At 45.8% G+C, this 20,053-nt stretch overlaps 1 protein-coding gene across 1 annotated transcript; it reads right to left on the bottom strand.

Moving 5' to 3' along the window:
* Positions 1 to 528: 528 nt before the first annotated feature.
* On the bottom strand, positions 529 to 13,276 carry LOC120314935 (solute carrier family 22 member 6-B-like). Its single transcript, XM_039358520.1, has 10 exons — positions 12,847 to 13,276; positions 10,890 to 10,993; positions 10,394 to 10,548; positions 8,690 to 8,858; positions 8,011 to 8,134; positions 6,405 to 6,517; positions 5,985 to 6,199; positions 4,183 to 4,291; positions 3,355 to 3,558; positions 529 to 1,390 (listed from the first exon to the last, which is right to left on the bottom strand). Exons 1-10 carry the CDS (start codon positions 13,255 to 13,257, stop codon positions 1,306 to 1,308), a joined length of 1,689 nt encoding a protein of 562 aa, XP_039214454.1. The 5' UTR covers positions 13,258 to 13,276; the 3' UTR covers positions 529 to 1,305.
* Positions 13,277 to 20,053: the final 6,777 nt, after the last annotated feature.

Here is a 20,053-nt window from a genome sequence, read left to right as displayed (position 1 = left end):
TAATTGTCCTCACTGTTAGGAAGTTTCTCCTTAATTCCAGGTTGCCTCTCTCCTTGATTAGTTTCCAACTGGACAACTTCTTCTTCCTCAAGTGAATTGACTCCCCCCCACCCGTGTTTTCTGCCCATACACAGAGTGGAGAATTTCTCCACACCATTTGAGACCAGCTTGAATCTCCTTTTGATTCAGTCAGGGTCAAAATGTTTGGTCTGGCGATGAAGGCGCCAAGTTAGAAACCAGGAGATGGTGAGTTCTAGTCCCAGCTTAGACATGAAAGTGAGCTGGATGACTTTAGGCCAGTCACCAGGAGACGGTGAATTCTAGTCAGACATGAAAGCCAGCTGGGTGGCTTTGAGCCTGCAGGGTTGTTGTGGGGAAAATAAGAGGAGGAAGGAGTATTAGGTATCTTCACTACCTTGAATGATTTATAAAAATAATAAATGTGTTATAAAAATTAAAAATAGCCCAGAACTCAGTAATTCCCCTTTTGAAATGGGATACTGCTTTCCCCAAAATTCCAGATATTCATTTAGTAGAAAAAAACACAAGACTCTGTTTATTCATTGACATTTGCCTAGAATGGCATCAATAAATAGCACTGAAAACAAGCTGGGCGGAGGGCTCCCTGTGCATTTGAGAACCCCTCCCTGCAAGATGGGAAGAGACCTTCCGTATCTTCACCCACAACATCTCGTAGCTTGTTAAGAAACCTTCAACCATTCACCCCACATTTCTGTCTTTGCACAATGCTGGTTTTTTTTTTTTTCTGTTCCAGCCTCTCTGCTGTTTCTTGAAAACTACATCTCCCAGTCTTCCCTCTGTCCAGGCATGGTCAGAGGACAGCCCTGGTTGCTAAAATCCCGTTGGAGCAACTGAGAGGGAGCACTAACCAGGACAAAAGTAGAGATGAGGAGTTTGTTGAATGTCTTAGGACCCGCACTTAATCACGCACACTGCAATGTCTGTGTCAGAACACACCTGGCAGCATCAAAATCATAGTTTTGAAGAACCCTAAGGCCAAAAAATGTCTATCTCAGGGTCACTGCCATCCAGAAACAGAAGCCAAGTTGACTTCCTTCAAGAGACTAGGAAAGTCCATTTGCTTCAAGGTGCCAGAAGAATATCTTGGACCATGAATGTTCTCCGTTGCAAATGCCAACCTTGTCCCTGTTGCTTTTCCTTCCAAAAATGTAGCTGTGTAGCAGTCTTGGCAGCCGGCTAGCCTGCTGGAAGGGCCCAATGGCAGATGGTTGGCCTCAGGTTCACGACCCTGCAAACGCCAGTGGGAGATGCCAGAGTTGAAGCTCAAAGGCGGGTCGACTGGATGATGGGAGGCGCCGAGCTCTTTTCTGGTGCCTCGGCCAGGATGGCTTTGGATTTCCATCTAGCTCTGGGGAGACAGATGTTAAAAGGCCATTACAAGCTGCAGATATTATGAGCAGGAAGAATAAAGGGGAGGTGAGATACATTATTGGAAAAAAGAGGCTGCACTTGAGCAGGGAGAAGGCTCCTTGGCAAAAAAGAAAGACGGAAAATCAATGTTTGCAAAGATAGGAACCCATGGGCAACAGGGAATTGCAAAATGAGGAAAGGCATCAAACCAGATGGATAGAGTAGTATGGTATGGTATGGTATGGTATGGTATGGTATGGTATGGTATGGTATGGTATGGTATGGTATGGTATGGTATGGTATGGAATGGTATGGTATAGAATGGAATGGAATGGAATAGAATAGAATCAACAGGAGAGGAGATGGGAGGGGAGAAGAAGAGAAGAGAAGGAAGAGAAGAAAAGAGGAGAGGAGAGAGAAGAGGAAAAGAAGAGAGAGAAGAGAAGGAAGAGGAGAGAAGAAAAAGAAGAGAAGAGAAGGGAAGAGAAGAAGGAGAAGAGAAGAGATGGGAAGAGAAGGGAAGAGAAGAAAAGGAGAAGAGGAGAGAGAAGAGAAGGGAAGAGAAGAGAAGGAGAAGAGGAGAGAGAAGAGAAGGAAGAGAAGAGAAGAGAAGGGAAAGAGAAGAGGAGAGAGAAGAGAAGGGAAGGGAAGAGAAGGAGAAGAGAAGAGAGAAGGGAAGAGAAGAGAAGGAGAAGAGAAGGGAAGAGAAGAGAAGGAGAAGAGAGAAGGGAAGAGAAGAGAAGGAGAAGGAGAAGGAAAGAGAAGAGAAGGAGAAGAGGAGAGAGAAGAGAAGGAAGAGAAGAGAAGAGAGAGAAGGGAAAGAGAAGAGGAGAGAGAAGAGAAGGGAAGAGAAGAGAAGGAGAAGAGAAGGAGAAGAGAAGGAGAAGGGAAGGGAAGAGAAGGAGAAGAGAAGAGAGAAGGGAAGAGAAGAGAAGAAGAGAAGGGAAGAGAAGAGAAGGAGAAGAGAAGAGAGAAGGGAAGAGAAGAGAAGGAGAAGGAGAAGGGAAGAGAAGAGAAGGAGAAGAGGAGAGAGAAGGGAAGAGAAGAGAAGGAGAAGAGAAGGGAAGAGAAGAGAAGAGAAGGAGAAGAGAAGAGAGAAGGGAAGAGAAGAGAAGGAGAAGGAGAAGGGAAGAGAAGAGAAGGAGAAGAGAAGAGAGAAGGGAAGAGAAGAGAAGGAGAAGAGAAGGGAAGAGAAGAGAAGAGAAGGAGAAGAGAAGAGAGAAGGGAAGAGAAGAGAAGGAGAAGGAGAAGGGAAGAGAAGAGAAGGAGAAGAGGAGAGAGAAGAGAAGGAAGAGAAGAGAAGAGAGAGAAGGGAAAGAGAAGAGGAGAGAGAAGAGAAGGGAAGAGAAGAGAAGGAGAAGAGAAGGAGAAGGGAAGGGAAGAGAAGGAGAAGAGAAGAGAGAAGGGAAGAGAAGAGAAGAGAAGGAGAAGAGAAGGGAAGAGAAGAGAAGGAGAAGAGAAGAGAGAAGGGAAGAGAAGAGAAGGAGAAGAGAAGGGAAGAGAAGAGAAGGAGAAGAGAAGAGAGAAGGGAAGAGAAGAGAAGGAGAAGAGAAGAGAGAAGGGAAGAGAAGGAGAAGAGAAGAGAGAAGGGAAGAGAAGAGAAGGAGAAGGAGAAGGGAAGAGAAGAGAAGGAGAAGAGGAGAGAGAAGGGAAGAGAAGAGAGAAGGGAAGAGGAGAGAGAAGGAAGAGAAGAGTAGAGAAGGGAAGAGAAGGAAAGAGAAGAGAAGGGGAGAGAAGAGAGATGGGAAGAGAAGAGAAGGAGAAGAGGAGAGAGAAGGGAAGAGAAGAGAAGAGAAGGAGAAGAGAGAGAAGAGAAGGGAAGAGAAGAGAGAGAAGAGAATGAAAACAACAGAATGAAAACAAGAGGAGAGGAGCATAGAAACAGAAATATAGAAATAGAACAGAATAGAGAGTAGAACAGAGAAAGACATGGGTAGAAAAAGAAGGGGGAGAGGAACCCACCTCTCTTCAACCTCTTCCACTGTGTCCAGCAGAGGGACATCAAACATTTCAGGGAGGAAGACCGCAGAAACACCGGAAACGATGGGCATCACCCCAAATAGCACCAGGGGCAGGAAAGGTTGGTAGTCCCCGGCCATCAACACCAGGGGGGCTATGATGCCCCCCAGCCGAGCCATCACGGTGGTGAAGCTGCTGCCCGTTTGCCTGGGAAGGAAAACCCACAGAGATCTTGAAAGCCCCCGCTGGCCCTACCAGGTCCTCTTTACCTGCGCAACGACCCTGTGAGGTAGGCTAGGTTGAGTCACCCAGCCCGTGGTCCTCCACCAGGTGGGTGAAAGCCTGTTGTAGCGTCACACCAACCGTAGTTCACGCATAGCCAGGTAGGCTATGTTTCCTCCACACCCAGAACCACAAAAACGATTTAACGCAATCTTTCTCCACCTCTGCAACGTTAAGAGGTGTGGACTTCGACTCCCAGAATTCCCCGGCCAGCTTCCAGGAATTCTGGGAGTTGAAGTCCACATCTCTTAAGTTGCTGAGGTAAGGCACACTGGTCTAGTAGGTTGTCTGAATGCAATCACTGCATGCTGAGATTCAAGCCAGGTTTCTTCAGTTCTAGACTGATCTTTTTGGGACACAGCAAGCAAGTATCCTCCAGGGGGATTAACCACAACTGCTATCATCCCCTGCTTGCTTGCTCCTGAATGTAACAGGAGAATCCAGGGCTGATGAATCTGGAAAGGGAGCCAAGATGTCTTGGAAAGGGGAACCTGAACTGGATTTCCAGGAATGACCTCCCCCCAACATGGTTTCCACCTATTTGCTTACCTGATCACCGTTGGGAAGAGCTCCCCTCCATACAGGTAGAGGCACATGGAAGATGCTGCTAAGCACCCTTTACCCAGAACCACAAAGACGAGACGCACCGTCAACATATCTAGAAGAAATGGAGGTGGGTTGAGAGCATAACCTGGTTAGTTTTCTTCCAACATGGTCCTGAGACAATGTTTCTCAACCTTGGCTGGTTTAGGATGTGTGGAATTCAACTCCCAGAATTCCCCAGCCAGCATGCTTCAAGAGGGGTGGACTTCAACTCCCAGCCAGCATGTTGAGAAGCATTGATCTAACTCACTCACTCCATCATCCATCCATCCATCCATCCATCCATCCATCCATCCATCCATCCATCCATCCATCCATACTTGTTTCTCAAACTTGATAACTTTAAGCTGTGTGGACTTCAACTTCCAGAATTCAACTCCCACATTGGCTAGGGAATTCTGGGAGTTGAAGTCCACTCATCTTAAAAGTGGCCAAGGTTGAGAAAGGCTGCATCAAACTCTCAGTAACTGCCCAAAATACGTTCTAGATGAGCTATCAATGCAGAATATTTGATGCAGAACAAGGGACACCTGCAGAGCTGGTCACAAAAGTCAAGATGGCCACCACAACAGGAGGGTCACAACTCCACCTGGTTTTGATGCGCGTGGCATGTGCACCTATTGCATATAAAAACCAGGTGTCATCCTCTTGGCTGCCTATTGCATATAAAAACCTCCTGGTGTCATACTCTTGGCTGCCATCTTGCCTTTTTTGATCACCCCCTGTGCAAAACAAAATGGCATCTGCCCCTCATGCCCGGATCTCGGTGGGTGAGTGCTCTCACCACCAAACAGCCTAGGTAAGTGATGTCTTAGGTAATAATGACAAAATAAGACATAAAAAATGGATGGGGTCCTTGGTGCTCTCTGAGCTTGGTTGTTTTCTTGCAGACGTTTCATGACCCAACGAGGTAACATCATCAGTGCTAGGATTATGGTTGTGATGTTACCTCGTTGGGTCATGAAACGTCTGCAAGAAAACAACCAAGTTCAGAGAGCGCCGAGGACCCCATTTATTTTTTATTTCTTATTTTGTCATTGATTAATTATTATTCAAGAGATTATTTACCTGGGCTGTTTGGTGGTGAAGACGCGTACCCACTGAGATCAGGATATGCAGGGCAGATGCTTCTTCTTCCTCCTCACCCTCCTCCCTCTTCACAAACCCCATTCCCTTCTAGCACTGATGATGTTGCCTAGTTTGATAATAAAATGTCTGCGGGACAACAGAGAACATCATGGACCCCCACAATTCAACCCTATGCGATGAATATTCTCTTGTATAAGAAAGCAGCGGGATACACCAACATTTGTTCTTCTTGGTCTCCATTTCAGATGGAACCAGAGTTGGATCAAAGGTGGTCCTCTTGGGAAAAGCAATCCCAACGCAAATGGCAGCCATCTTGGATAAGAAGAGGGGGACCCTCCCTCCCAGCCAAGCAATACTGGAGAAGGTCTGATGTTTCTAGCACCAAATTCTGGCCTATTCCCAACATTAGACAACACTCAGTAGCCTCTTGGTCAATATTTCTCAACCTTGGCCACGTTAAGTGGTGTGGACTTCAACTCCCAGAATCCTCCAGCTGACATGGCTGGCTGGGGAATTCTGGGAGTTGAAGTCCACACATCTTAAAGTTGCCCAGAAACTGCTCTTGATCCTGTCTTTTCCCACAAACATAGCTAGAAGTGAGTAAATTACACCTGCCAGTAGACCCCTGAAGGTGGATACTTCTTCTTATTTCTTCTTACCAGAAGGGACAGGAAGACTGACCAAAAGGAACATTCCTGCAAGGATGAGGGAAACGGATTGGATGATGCGTCGGCCAACATAGCTGAGCAGCAGAGCACAGACCATCTTGGCCACCAGGTCTATCACTCCGAAGAAGAGCTGCACCAGGAAGACGTTCAGGCCAAACATGGAGAGGTCCATGGAGAGCCCAAAATAGGCCATGTTTATGGAGAAACTGAGAAGGACAAATATTGGGTTAGCAGTTATCTAGGTGGAGACCCACAACTGGTTAGAAATGCTGGTGTTGGGTTGAGGGTTTCCTCGTTGGTTGGAGAAGATGGAAGTTGCCATCTTCTCAATCTGAGAAGAACCTCTGTTTGGAGAAGACAGATCTGCTTTGTCCACCCTCCATCTTTCCTTTGGTGAGGTCTTCGCCTTACCTGATGAGCATGAGACAACAGCTGATGCGTCTCAGTCCAGGGGTGCGGAAGAGGTCCAAGCAAGAGTGCTTGCCCCGTCCTGGAGAATTACTCCCCGATTGGGTCTCCAGCATCTACAGGGGGAGAAGAAAAGATTATGCAAGGATGAACGCAAGAGTTTTTCTGCGTAGAGCAGTGTTTCTCAACTTCGAGTACTTAAAGACAAGTGGACTTCAACTCCCAGAATTTCCAAGCCAGCATGGGGAGTTGAAGGCCACAAGTCTTAAAACTGCCAAGTTTGGAGACTCCTGCTCTAAAGTATAGTTGACCTGGACTGGTCCTCACTGCCAAGCTAGGTTGGACTTGGCAAGCTCTCAGTGAGGAGACCATCATAGGATCATGGAATGTAGTTAGACTGGAGGTTGAAAACTATTTCAGAAAAAGACAATAGTGACTTGCTTCCGTCTTGTTGTTGGGAAAAAAATTGCCCGGATGTGAAGGTCTGTGGTGTTCAGGAGTCAGCTTGGATTCTAGAAGATGTTACATCATAGATCAGTGGTTCTCAACCTTTTTAATGCTGCGACCCCCCAACCGGTCGTGAGTCGAGGACTACTCAACCGGTCATAAGTCGGGGACTATTCAACTGGTGCAGCACCGTTTGCAGAATGGGCCTTTTGGCGGGCTCAGCAGGGCAGAGACAGCCTGGACAGCCTGGACTCTATTCAAGAGAGTCTATTCTATTGGCTTTCGAAAGCCAATAGAATAAAAGGGAGTAGCACAGCTAAGGAAAAGGGAGGGAAAAATGGCAGACTGCGTTGTTTGGCGACCCCCGTGAAATGGTCATTCGACCCCAAATGGGGTCCCGACCCACAGGTTGAGAACCACTGTCATAGATAGTTTTCACTAGATTGGAGTTTCTCAAACTTGCCAACTTCAAGATGTATGGACTTCAACTCCCAGAGTTCCTTAGCCAATGTGGCAATTGAATTCTGGGAGTTGAAGTCCACGGATCTTAAAGTTGTCAAGTTTGAGAAACAAGGATAGATGGATGGATGGATGGATGGATGGATGGATGGATGGATAGAGTTAGATCAGTGCTTCTCAACATGCTGGATGGGGAATTCTGGGATTTGAAGTCCACTCATCTTAGAGTGGCTGAGGCTGATGAACACTAGGGCAGTGGTTCTCCACCTGTGGGTCAGGACCCCATTTGGGGTCGAACGACCATTTCACGGGGGTCGCCAAACAACGCAGTCCGCCCTTTCCCCCCCCCCCTTTTCCTTAGCTGTGCTCTTCCCTTTTATTCTATTGGCTTTTGAAAGCCAATCGAATAGACTCTCTTGAATAGAGTCTAATTCTATTGGCTTTCAAAAGCCAATAGGAATTGTCCAGGCCGTCTCTGCCCTGCTGAGCCCGCCAAAAGTCCCAGTCTGCAAATGGTGCTGCACCCGTTGAGTAGTCCTCGACTTACGACCGGTTGAGTAGTCCTTGACTTACGACCAGTTGGGGTCGTGGCATTAAAAAGGTTGAGAACCACTGCAGTAGGGTAATGTTCTCTGTCGGGAAGGCCCAGTCCAACCCATAGAGAGCGTGCACTGAACATCAGGGAAACCTTGTTGCTCCTCACCTCCAGTACTACGGCTTCACCCGCTGCAGCTTTCCCGTTGATCCTGGCTACGTGCTTCAGGTTGCGTAGGGCGGCCTCACATTCGTTGTTCATGAGGAGCCAACGGGCCGATTCTGGAAGCCACCTGTGGAGAAGGTCAGATTGGGTGACTTGAAGTTGCTTGTGGGGCTGTGGGATGCCTCTGTTCCTATCCTGCTCTCCATGCGGGAAAGCCTAGGGGCCAGGCTGAGCTGCTTTGTTGTTTTAAAAAGCGTAGACAGGTAGTCCTTGACTTATAACGGTCCGTTCAAATTTTGCATGTTCAAAATTTGGGTGCTTGGCAACGGCACGTATGTACAATGGTGGCAACATCCTGGGGTCACAGGATGATCAGCGGGAACCTTTCCAGCTCGCTTCTCTTGTAAGCACAGTCCACAGGGATAGTTGAATTCGTTTAATGACCAAATAATTCACTTAATGACTGCAGGATTCACTTTACACTTGCTGTGGCAAAAAAGGATCCTAAAATGAGGGGCCACTCACTTAACGACCACCTCACTTAGCAACAGAATATCCAATCTCCGCTGTGATCATAAGTCAAGACTAGCTGAACTTTCCTGGGGAAATAGAAGCTGATGTTAAAGAAACATCTGGACACAGCCAGAGGCCTGCAACCGAAGTGATGTTCTGGTGGACTCACCAGGAATAGGCGAAGAAGGCGAAGAAGGGGGCGGAGATGGCCAGCTGCAGCCAGCGCCAGTCACGGATGCCGTAGGCCAAGCCTCCCAGCAACACCTGCCCAGCTGTGCTGCAGTAGCTCTGGATGGAGACTACCACCGCCCGGTACTTGGTGGGCACCCACTCCAGACCTGGGAGAGGAAGAGGAAGGCAAGCTGACATCTCCGACCCCAGCAAGGGGAGGACCAATCTATGATAGAAGGGAATGTTTATAGCTCAGGGTTGAACTCCTGAGTCTCTGAGCTTCGTGGTTTTCTTGTGGACCTTTCGTGACCCAATTAGCTAACATCTTCAGTGTTAGAAGGGAATGGGGTTTATGGGGGGGAGGAATGGGGGAGGAGGAGGAGGAGGAGGAGGAGGAGGAGGAGAAAGGATTGTGAGGTCCTTGGTGCTCTCTGAACATGGTTGTTTTCTTGTAGATCAGTGGTTCTGAACCTGTGGGTCGGGACCCCATTTGGGGTCGAACGACCATTTCACGGGGGTCGCCAAACAACGCAGCCCGCCATTTTCCCCCCCCCCTTTTCCTTAGCTGTGCTCCTCCCTTTTATTCTCTTGGCTTTTGAAAGCCAATAGAATAGACTCTCTTGAATAAAGTCTAATTCTATTGGCTTTCAAAAGCCAATAGGAATTGTCCAGGCTGTCTCGGCCCTGCTGAGCCCGCCCAAAGTCCCATTCTGCAAACGGTGCTGCACCAGTTGAGTAGTCCTTGACTTACGACCGGTTGGGGGTCGCGGCATTAAAAAGGTTGAGAACCACTGTTGTAGATGTTTCATGACCCAGCTAGGCAACATCATCAGTGCTAGAAGGGAGGGGGATCTGTGGAGAGGAAGAGGAGCTGCTGGTGGGTTTCCTTGCCTCTTCTCCCTCCCCCTCAGCATTATCATCACCACTGGTGCTAGCACTGATGAGGCTATCGAGTTTGGTGATGAAATATCTGCCAGAAAACAACCAAACTCAAATAGCACTGAGGATTCACACCGGTCCGTGACTCCGCTTTCCAAAAGTTGGAGGGTCCCCTTGTGGCCAACCAGTCCAGCTCCTTGCAGGTGGCTTTGATGATACCAGTCGCCAAGCCATCATTTAACCCAGGGTTTCTCAAGCTTTACTACCTTAAGTGATGTGGATTTCAGCTCCCAGAATTCCTCAGCCAGCATGCACATAGTTTTCACAATTTAAAGCAGGCTGGCTGGAGAATTATTGGGAGCTGAAATCCACCCAGTTCAAAGTTGCAGAGCTTGAGAACCACTGCCCTTAATGTGGAAAAGTTAACAATCACTAGAATAATGAGGTGTCTGCAAAATTATTGGAATAGTGCTGTGTTAGCAGTATGTGACTAACCTAATGCACATTGCACTTGGATACAGTGTATGTAGCAAACTCTCCATTGTATACCCGTGAGAAACGGACCTAATGTATTACAATGTGTATTTCAATCTGTATTCCTTTGTTCCTGAGAAAAAAAGGAAAGTATAAAACTGAAGTCTGAACCTGCCCTCGGGATTCAGAATTGCTCGTTGCTACAGCTTCTGAACCTGTGCAATAAATCTCTCTGCTAAAAACCCTCCGGAATTCGTAAGAGTCCTTTCCTTTTCCACAAGACCCTAACCCACCTTCACCCCCATCCTCCCTCCTGTCCCCCTTCCCATCCTGTCTACCCAGCACTCACCTAAACAGATATAATTCAGCAGGAATCCAGAGATGCCTATCCCACTCAGGAAGCGGAAGACACAATAGGTCAGGAAGCTGTTGGAGAAGGCTGCCCCCGTGCCCATGGCGGCCACCATCAGCAGCGACCAAATAAGGATCAGCCGGCGTCCGAATCTGTGGCCAAGAGGGTTACAGGTAGGCTTAGGACAGTGGTTCTCCACCTGTGGGTCGGGGCATTAAAAAGGTTGAGAACCACTGGGCTAATAGGAGGAAAGTGTGTGGGACATGTGTTGGACATGTTTGCTGCCTTATTGATAAAAATAATAAAAAGGCAGGATATAAATAAACAATAAGATAAATAAATATGCTAAGCGGCAATGGTCGGGCTGCATAGAATACATTCCTAATTTTTAGAATTCCAGCCTTGCAGAATTCTGCCATTTATATTCCTCTGTGTATTGGGCAACCTGCTTTTTTTCTTTGTGAAATTTCCTCCAGCCACTGGGTCTTCTTACCTGTCCGAGAGGTCTCCCAAGATGAAGGCCCCCACCAGGACCCCCGCCATGAAGAGGGATTGAGCCAAGCTCTTCAGAGGCTGCAGGTTGCAGACTAAGTCCCACTGCGAGGATACAGAAGAAAAGCTGCATTCCCACGACACGCTTCGGGAAAACCCAGGTGGCAGGTCTGTGCAACAGGCTAAGCTCGGCTGCTCGGAACCAGGGAAAAAGTTATGTATTTCTTTAAAGCAGGGCTCTCCAAAACTGGCCACGTTAAGCCTTGTGGCCTTCAAACCTGGCTGGGGAATTCTGGGATTTGAAGTCCACAAGGCTTAAAGTGCTTTAAAGAAATGATGGAACTGCTCAGACCACACCATGCTTTATGCTGGGTAGCATAAAGAAACAATCAAAATAAAGCAGCTTAATAAGAGGTGACCAGGCATTCCTATCTTCTTGACGGGAATTTAAATCATCCTGATCCTCACACCTTGGAGGGTGAAAATAGTCGTTCTTTTAATGCTTTTCTAAAGATCAGCAAGTTGGGACCCCATTTGGGGTCGAACGACCATTTCACAGGGGTCACCAAACAACACAGTCCGCCATTTTTTCCCCCTTTTCCTTAGCTGTGCTACTCCCTTTTATTCTATTGGCTTTCGAAAGCCAATAGAACAGACTCTCTTGAATAGAGTCTAATTCTATTGGCTTTCAAAAGCCAATAGGAATTGTCCAGGCTGTCTCTGCCCTGCTGAGCCGCCAAAAGTCCCATTCTGCAAACGGTGCTGCACCAGTTGAGTAGTCCTCGACTTACGACCGGTTGAGTAGTCCTCGACTTACGACCGGTTGAGTAGTCCTCGACTTACGACCGGTTGGGGGTCGCGGCATTAAAAAGGTTGAGAACCACTGCCTTTGAAGGATAAACAGTAAATACAACATCTTCTGAATCTCAGAAGGGAGTCTGGGCTACGTTGTTCCTTCCAAAGCCTTCAACTTAACAACACTTCATTCAGCCACCGTTCAAAGTTACAATGGCACTGAAAAAAAGTGACTTACAACAGGTCCTCACACTTATGACTTATTGCAGCATCCCCTACAAAAATTGAGCCCCTGGCCCACATTTAGTACGCTTGCAGCATCCCGGGTTCACGTGATCACCGTTTGTGACTTTCCTAGCTGGCTTCTAACAAGCGAAGTCAATGGAGGGAGAGTCAGAGTCGCTTAACAACAAGGTAATTCTCTTAACTAGGGCTTTGCAACCTTTTCACCTTGCTTGGGATTTTTTTGTCCCAGTTGTGGTAAGTCAAGGACTTACCTGTAGACTGTAGAACCGTTAGCAAAAGAGGGTGGAAATGGTACTGATGCAGGGGTCCCCAACCACCGGGCTGCGGCTCAGTACTGGTCTATGGACCATTTGGAACTGGGCCACGGAAGTGTCCCAGGTTCACGTGATCCCCTTTTGCAAGCTTACAAGCCAAGTCCATGGGGAAACCAGATGGACTCAACAACTGTGTTACTAACGTAACAACTGCAGTGATTCACTTAACAACTATGGCAGCGGTTCTCCACCTGTGGGTCGGGACCCCATTTGGGGTCGAACGACCATTTCACGGAGGTCGCCAAACAACCTATGTCCGCCATGAAAGCCAATAGAATAGACTCTCTTGAACCTATGAAAGCCAATAGAATAGACTCTCTTGAATAGAGTCTAATTCTATTGGCTTTCCAAAGCCAACAGGAATGGTCCAGGCTGTCTCTGCCCTGCTGAGCCCGCCAAAAGTCCCATTCTGCAAACGGTGCTGCACCAGTTGAGTAGTCCTCGACTTACGACCGATTGCGTAGTCCTCAACTTAACGACCGGTTGGGGGTCGTGGCATTAAAAAGGTTGAGAACCACTGCCCTAGAATGACTGACTAAATAAGTAAAGAAATGAACAATAAATAAATAAATAGGAAAGGCTGGAGGTGACCTCCGAACATACCTCCGTCACGATGGTGGACGTGAAAGTGCTGTGGTCATACTGCCACCCGTCCAGGCAGGGCTCCAGTCCTACCTCCCTGCCCGCCGTGTCGTTGGAGTTGGGCGCCAACCACCCAGCGAAGCGCTGGCAACTGTCCGGCTTCAGGTCCTGCCCGAGAAGGACCAGATTCTCGTGCTGGGAGAGGTTGCCCGGCTGCACCGGCCTGCACTGGTGTTCTGGAGTGGCCGCGCTGAAGTTCTGCACCAGGTTGTGGCTGGCCAGGAACAGGACGGGGAGTGAGAGGAAGAAGACAGAGAAAATCTGGAAGGTGCCCATGCTGCCAACCTCCTCCAGCAGGTCTCCGAAGGGGATGGTGGCCACTGGAGGCCCTGGGCACAGGGAGAGGCGGCGTTGACCCTTCGCAGGAGCCATGTCTGTCCGCTCTTTCTGTCTTCTTTCTTACTGCCGAGGAAAAGAGCCCTTTTATAAGCAAGGAGAGGAAATGGAGAGGGCAGGTTGGATTAATGAATGGCCATCAGGAAGCTGCGGCTGACCGGGCACCCCCTGGCATGGGAAGCGGGTGGGAAAGCAGCCATGAAGAAGGCAGGGTCTGTGCGTGTTTGGGTGTGTTTATGTCTTTTTTTTTTTTTGGGGCCTGTCCTGTATTTGCCCAGCTTTGCCCTGACCCTTTTCCTCCCGCCCCTCCCAAAAAAAAAAAATATGCACAGGTAGCCATCAAATTACAACCACAATATTTCCATGGCTAAGCGAGACAGCTGTTAAGTGAATTTCACCGTTTTACGACCTTTCTTGCCACAGTTGTTAAGTGAATCATGGCAGTTGTTAAGTTAGTCCAGTGGGTTCTCAACCTGTGGGTCGGGACCCCATTTGGGGTCAAACGACCATTTCACGGGGGTCGCCAAACAACGCAGTCCGCCATTTTTTCCCCCCTTTTCCTTAGCTGTGCTACTCCCTTTTATTCTATTGGCTTTTGAAAGCCAATAGAATAGACTCTCTTGAATAGAGTCTAATCCTATTGGCTTTCAAAAGGCAATAGGAATTGTCCAGGCTGTCTCTGCCCTGCTGAGCCCGCCAAAAGCCCCATTCTGCAAACGGTGCTGCACCAGTTGAGTAGTCCTCGACTTATGACTGGTTGAGCAGTCCTCGACTTATGACCGGTTGGGGGTCGCGGCATTAAAAAGGTTGAGAACCACTAAGTTAGTCACATGGCTGTTAAGTGAATTCGGCTTCCTTCCCCATTGACTTTGCCGGTCAGAAGCTTGCAAAAGGGGATCCCATGACCCCAGGACACGGCAACCATCGTGAATATATTCTGGCTGGGGAAAGTCTTAAAGTTGCCAAGATTGGACACTTCTGCTTTAGACCGTGTGAAGTGGTTTTGCTGTAAACCTTCTATGATTCATACAGTAGCCAAGAGGTGTGATCTTGATAAAAGGGTAGGTTTGGCCTGTAATATGAGATACACATCTTAAGAAATGTGTTTCAGCCTTTTATAAATGCCAAGTAGTCAACACTGAGTTTTTTTCCCCATCTCTTCTATCTTAAAAAAAAGATAATTGGTTTGTTTCAGATATCCTATACCTGGCTAGGGGTCAGATACAGCTAGTCCTTGACGGACAATCACAGTTGGAACCAGAATTTGCTAAACAAGATGGTGGCTAAGAGTCATGCCCCAAATTTTATGACATTTTGCCACGGTTACTAAGCAAACCACTGCAGTTGTTAAGTGAGCCATGCAGTCATTAAGTGAATCTGGCTTCTCCCATTGACTTTGCTTGTCAAAAGTCGGCTGAGAAGGTCGAAGATGGCAATCAACCATTTATGATGTTGCAACTGTCCTAAATACATGCCAAGCACTTGGATTTTGATCACGTGACTGCGATAGTTATAAGCGTGAGATCCAGCCGTAAATTACTTTTTTCAATGCCCGTTGCAACAATGAACGATTGCTGAATCAATGTTGTAAGGAACGTCTGTAAGCAATGACTTTAGATTTCTTTCGCACCCAAACAATATAGTTGTTACTGTATTTGGTGGCGAATGTTCACACCGCACACCCCAATATTTGAACCAGTGGCTGCAAATATAAAGGCAGGGGAGTGCAACGGTTACAGCAGTGAACGGATCAACATTAACTTTCCGAAAGATGCTGGTTTAGCAGTGCAGGAGAAATTGTTCCCCCTTTTAATTTGGGAAGAAATTGAGAAGGAACCTCTACATCGGCGCTGTTCATTTCATGCGCTTGCCAGATACGAAATCATTCTAAGCCACCAATGAATGGCCTGGTGTTTGGTGACGGGAACCTTCCGCCCTCGTCAAGACACTTTGCAGAAGTTGCCAAGCCAGGATATTTTTTAGCCACGCTTTATCGAACAAAACTGCCTTTGAGATTAATAATACAAGAGTCACAACAAGCCGGTGCATCAAAATGCGTCATTTTGTTCCTGCAACCTTTGTTTCGTTTATCATTTATCGAGAGACTTTGGAGCGCCTTCCTTAAAATTTTTGGTTCTTCTAATTGGTGATGAGCGTTCCCTCCCCATGCCGTTCCAGTTAATGAGTTTGCAGCAGCCTTCCCCGGCCCATCCTGTCTTGCACCCAAGGATGGTCAGAACATGGCTAACCATTGATCAATTAACCTTTCCTGCCAGCTCTAAGCAGTTTTGCCCGCCTTCCATGAACTCAAATTCCTGGAAATCAACCTGCACACACAGCCCCGTGTGCTATTTCCTCTAGAGACCTTCTCCTTGCCTTTGACACAATCCTTGCTGGTTTGGGTGCACTCACATAGACAGTATCTGAGAATCATCGGATTGGAAAGGATCTTGAAGGTCATCTAGGCCAACCCCCTGCTCAATTGCAGGGTCCAGTAGAACGATATATTTCTCAACCTCAGCAATGTTTGCAGACCACTTTATTCTAGTTTGATCGACATGTGGAGCAGTTTGGTCTAGTGGTTAAGGCACCTGGTTAGAAAACAAGAGGCTCTGAGTTCAAATCCCACCGAAGGCTAGCTTGGTGACTTAGGGCGTCACTCGCTCTCAGCCCAGCCAACCTTCACAAGGGTTCTTGTTGTGGAGAAACATGGAGGAAGACATGCTGATGCCTTGAATTATTTGTACAAATAATAAAGGTGGGATATAAATAAATGCATGCAAAATGTGTTATCTGTAAATTTCAACTCCCAGCATTCCCCCCCTCTCTGCTGGAGTGAGATGGAGACATGGTTTCCAGCAGTTTTTGTTAGCAGCAGACTTAGGTCCGGTCCTACAGTAATCCTCAACTTACAACAAGTGGGAGCAGAAGTTCCATTTGTAAGCAGGGTGGCATTAACCGAATCAAAGGATGGGAGATCATGAAAGACAGATCCAACCGAGAACTAAGGAGAAATTTCCTGACACTGAGTACAATCAGTGGAATAACTTGCCTGCAGAAGTGGTGGGCGCTCCGTCACTGGAGACTTTAAAGAAGAGACTGGACAGCTATTTGTCTGAAATGCAGGGGGTTGGACTAGAAGACCTCCAAGGTGCCTTCCAATTCTGTTATTCTGTAATCCCATTCCCCCAGCGAGTGGCAAAACCTCATCTCTTTCGCCCCGCTTTTAATTCTGCACTATTTCAGTTATCAACAATAACGATGAATTTGATTGCACAGATGCGACAGTCCTGTTTTTATCTCCTATGTTTGTTTTTCTTCCTGAAAGCTGCTATCAGCAGAAGAACAGAGAAGGAATTGACCACAAAATGCATTTCAGAAAGGTAAAGCTGGGACTTAGCGATGAGAGGGCATCCGAGCCACTCCGCCCACCCGATCTGCTTATCCAGATTAGTGAGCGACTGGCAGCTGCGTTTGCATAGCCTGCTAAGCTTGGTTAGTTTAAACCTGGATTAGTTTCCTCAGAATTTAGCATCTTGGACAAGCCCTGCCTATTAGCTCGATTTATGATTCGTGCATTATTGCGCAGACTCAGAAAATGGATTCATTCACAGGCTGTATAATCCCAGGTTCCATTTTTGTGCTAAATCCCAGGCCACTGCAGATTATTTTGTGAATTGCAATTAAGCAGTTCAGCGGGTCAGAGGATCATAAGAGATTCATCCTCCAGCATTGGAGCATCTCCTGAACGCAAGCTGCATTCCCAGGGTAGAGATATGTTTGGGTCTTCATTGTTATTGTAATTCTGTTTCTTTTTCAGTTCCATCCGTGCAATTTTGTTTTTCTCCTGATTTATAAAGGCCAGAGATGCAAGCCAATCTGTGTTGTCTGGGTCCATTAGTAATTCAATGGTATATATTAACTTCTTCAGATTAGATCCAATATTACACCATTAAATGTTTCCTCTCTACTTCCAGTAGTACCTGATTTCTCACACTAGGCAAATACAATTCTTATTGTTATTAATAAATACACAATTGAATATCAACACCTTTGTTACATGTTTCTCATGATATTAATAATGTCACTTTTCGATAACCTTTTTAACCAAAACATATCTTAATTGCATTTGCACTTAATATTCGTATGTTCAATCAGTATCCTGTTTTTGCTTTTTTTAAAAAAATGTAATTTCCCATCAGTGTTCAAAATGTCTCTATTGTTTATAATTTGGGTAACCAAAAGCTTCCCTTATTCAAACTTCTTAGCATTTTCCTGTTTCCCTTCTCATACCAAAATCTAATATTCTAATTACAAATCTTATCTTTCTAGTTATGGTAATATTTCTATTTCTAGCAGTTATCTATTCTCCACCATTTTGGTCTTTTTTTTCAAACAGACCCTTGATTGGGAAAACAACTTGTTTGCAAAGAGGGTCCTCTGGACTTTTGACTCTGGAGGAGAAGATGTGTGTGAGAGAGAGTCATTTCCTTTTTTTTGTCCTGGATGGCAAAATAAACTTGGTTGGTCTTGGCTAAAAATCAAAGTCTTTCCCGATTCAGCTGGTTTTCTCTCCCTGATGAAACTCTGTCAGGTGTCAGGCAAGGCAGAGGTGAACAAGGACTTCCGAAACAAGAGGGCGAAACTCCCACTCCTGTCCATAGGTCAGTGGTCACATTGGCTGAGGGACCAATCCGCTGCTGCAATTGGATCCAAATGCCACGGCATGAAACCAATGGGGAGATTATGTGGCAATAGCTCGTGGTGTTAGCTTGAACTCAGCATGTTCGCTGAGTTAGAATCAAAATTGGGAATGTCTAGTTTAACGAAGAGAAGGACGAGGGGGGGCATGACAGCAGCGTTCCAATATCTCGGGGGATGCCCCAAAGAAGAGGGAGTCAAGCTATTCTCCAAAGCGCCTGAAGGCAGGACGAGAAGCAACGGATGGAAACTAACCAAGGAGAGAAGCAACCTAGCACTAAGGAGAAACTTCCTGACAGTGAGGACAATTAACCAGTGGAACAACCTGCCTCCAGAAGCGGTGAATGCTCCAACACTGGAAGTTTTTAAGAAGAAACTGGACCGTCCATTTGTCCAAAATGGTATAGGGTTTCCTGCCTGAGCAGGGGGTTGGACTAGATGACCTCCAAGGTCCCTTCCAACTTTATCATCATCATCATTACAGAATCAGAGAGTTGGAAGGGACCTTGGAGGTCTTCTAGTCCAACACTCTGTACACGCAGGAGACTCTATACCATTCCAGACCAATGTGTTCTCCAGTCTCTTCTTAAAGACCTCCAGTGGTGAGGGAGGGAAGGAAGAAAGGAAGGAAAGGAAGGAAGGAAGAATAGCAGAATAGGAGAGTTGGAAGGGACATTGGAGGTCATCTAGTCCAACCCCCTGCACAGGCAGGAGACCTTATATCATTCCAGACAAGAGGCTGTCCAGTCTCTTCTTAAAAGCCACCAGAGCAGCCACAACATCTGAAGGCAAGACGTTCCTCTAGTTAAAACTTAATTTTTATTTAAGTTTTTACTGATTTTTAATACAATTCAACAGTGCTTATTCAACAAGTATTGCCTGAGTTCATCATTCACTAATACAAATTAAATTTCTAATCCCTAATTTTGTTTCTCCAACCATTGGTAAAATAAGTCCCAAGTTTGAAAATATTCTGTTTCCTTTTTTTCTTTCAATCTCAAAGTAAGTCTGTCCATTTCTGCACAGTCTAGTATTTTTTTTAATTATTTCTTCCTCCGTTGGTGTTTCTTCATTTTTCCAATATTGTGCAGATATAAGTCTTGCTGCTGTTGTCACATACAGAATCAAATATATACTTTGTTTATCAAGCTTTTCTGGCATTATACCTAATAAAAAAAAGTTCAGGTTTAAAATCTACATGTTTCCCCAACATCTTTTCTAGCCAAATATGTATTTTTGTTCAATATTTCTTTGCTTTAACACATGTCCACCATAAATGATAAGTACCTGGTTTATGATTACATTTCTGACATTTATCCAACATATTTTTAAACATTTTTGTTAATCTTGCTGGTGGCAAGGGCCATCTATAAAACATTTTGTATAAGTTTTCTTTATAAGAGGTTGACATTGTCAACTTACAATTTCTTTCTCACAAGCTTTGCCATTCCTCTACATTATGTCCAAAATTCTTTACCCATGTTATCGTTTCTTTTACTTGTTCATCTTCCATTTTCAATTTTAATAGAAAATTATACATTTTCTTAATTAGTTTTTCATTAGAGGTTAATAATATCTGATTGAACCAGGTCTGCTCTTTATAAAATCCATACAATTTAACTTCTTTATCATATCTCACTTGCATCTGTAATTGTGGCCACCATGATAAATCAATACCCTGATTTTCCATCTCTTGTCTAGATTTTAGCTTCCCTTCAGAGTTTAGAATATTTTTATATGTTACTATTTTCTCAAGACTAACTAGATTTGGGTGTACAAATGCTTCCATTGCTGAAAGCCATCCTGGAATTTTCAAATATATATTTACATTTTATTTTTTCCCATGTTAGCAATAATGCATTTCTAATATAGTGGTTTTGAAAGTATGAATTTTATTTTTTCCATACCATAAAAAGGCATGCCAACCAAGTTGTAAGTCATGCCCCTCCAAATACAACAATCTTTTGTTTCTGAGCATTATCCATTCTTTTATCCATGTTAACACCAATGCTTGATAATATAATTTCAGCCAGGTAGCTTCTTAAAAACCTCCAGCGATCAATCAATCAGAATAGAGCTGAAAGAGATCTTGGAGATCTTCTATCTAGTCTAACCCCCTGCTCAAGCAGGA

This window comes from Crotalus tigris, unplaced genomic scaffold (genome assembly GCF_016545835.1).
Source record: "Crotalus tigris isolate CLP2741 ecotype Arizona unplaced genomic scaffold, ASM1654583v1 scf7180000019021.11574027:1482141, whole genome shotgun sequence".
Taxonomy (NCBI): Eukaryota; Metazoa; Chordata; class Lepidosauria; order Squamata; family Viperidae; genus Crotalus; species Crotalus tigris.
This window is presented reverse-complemented; position numbering and strand designations above follow the sequence as displayed.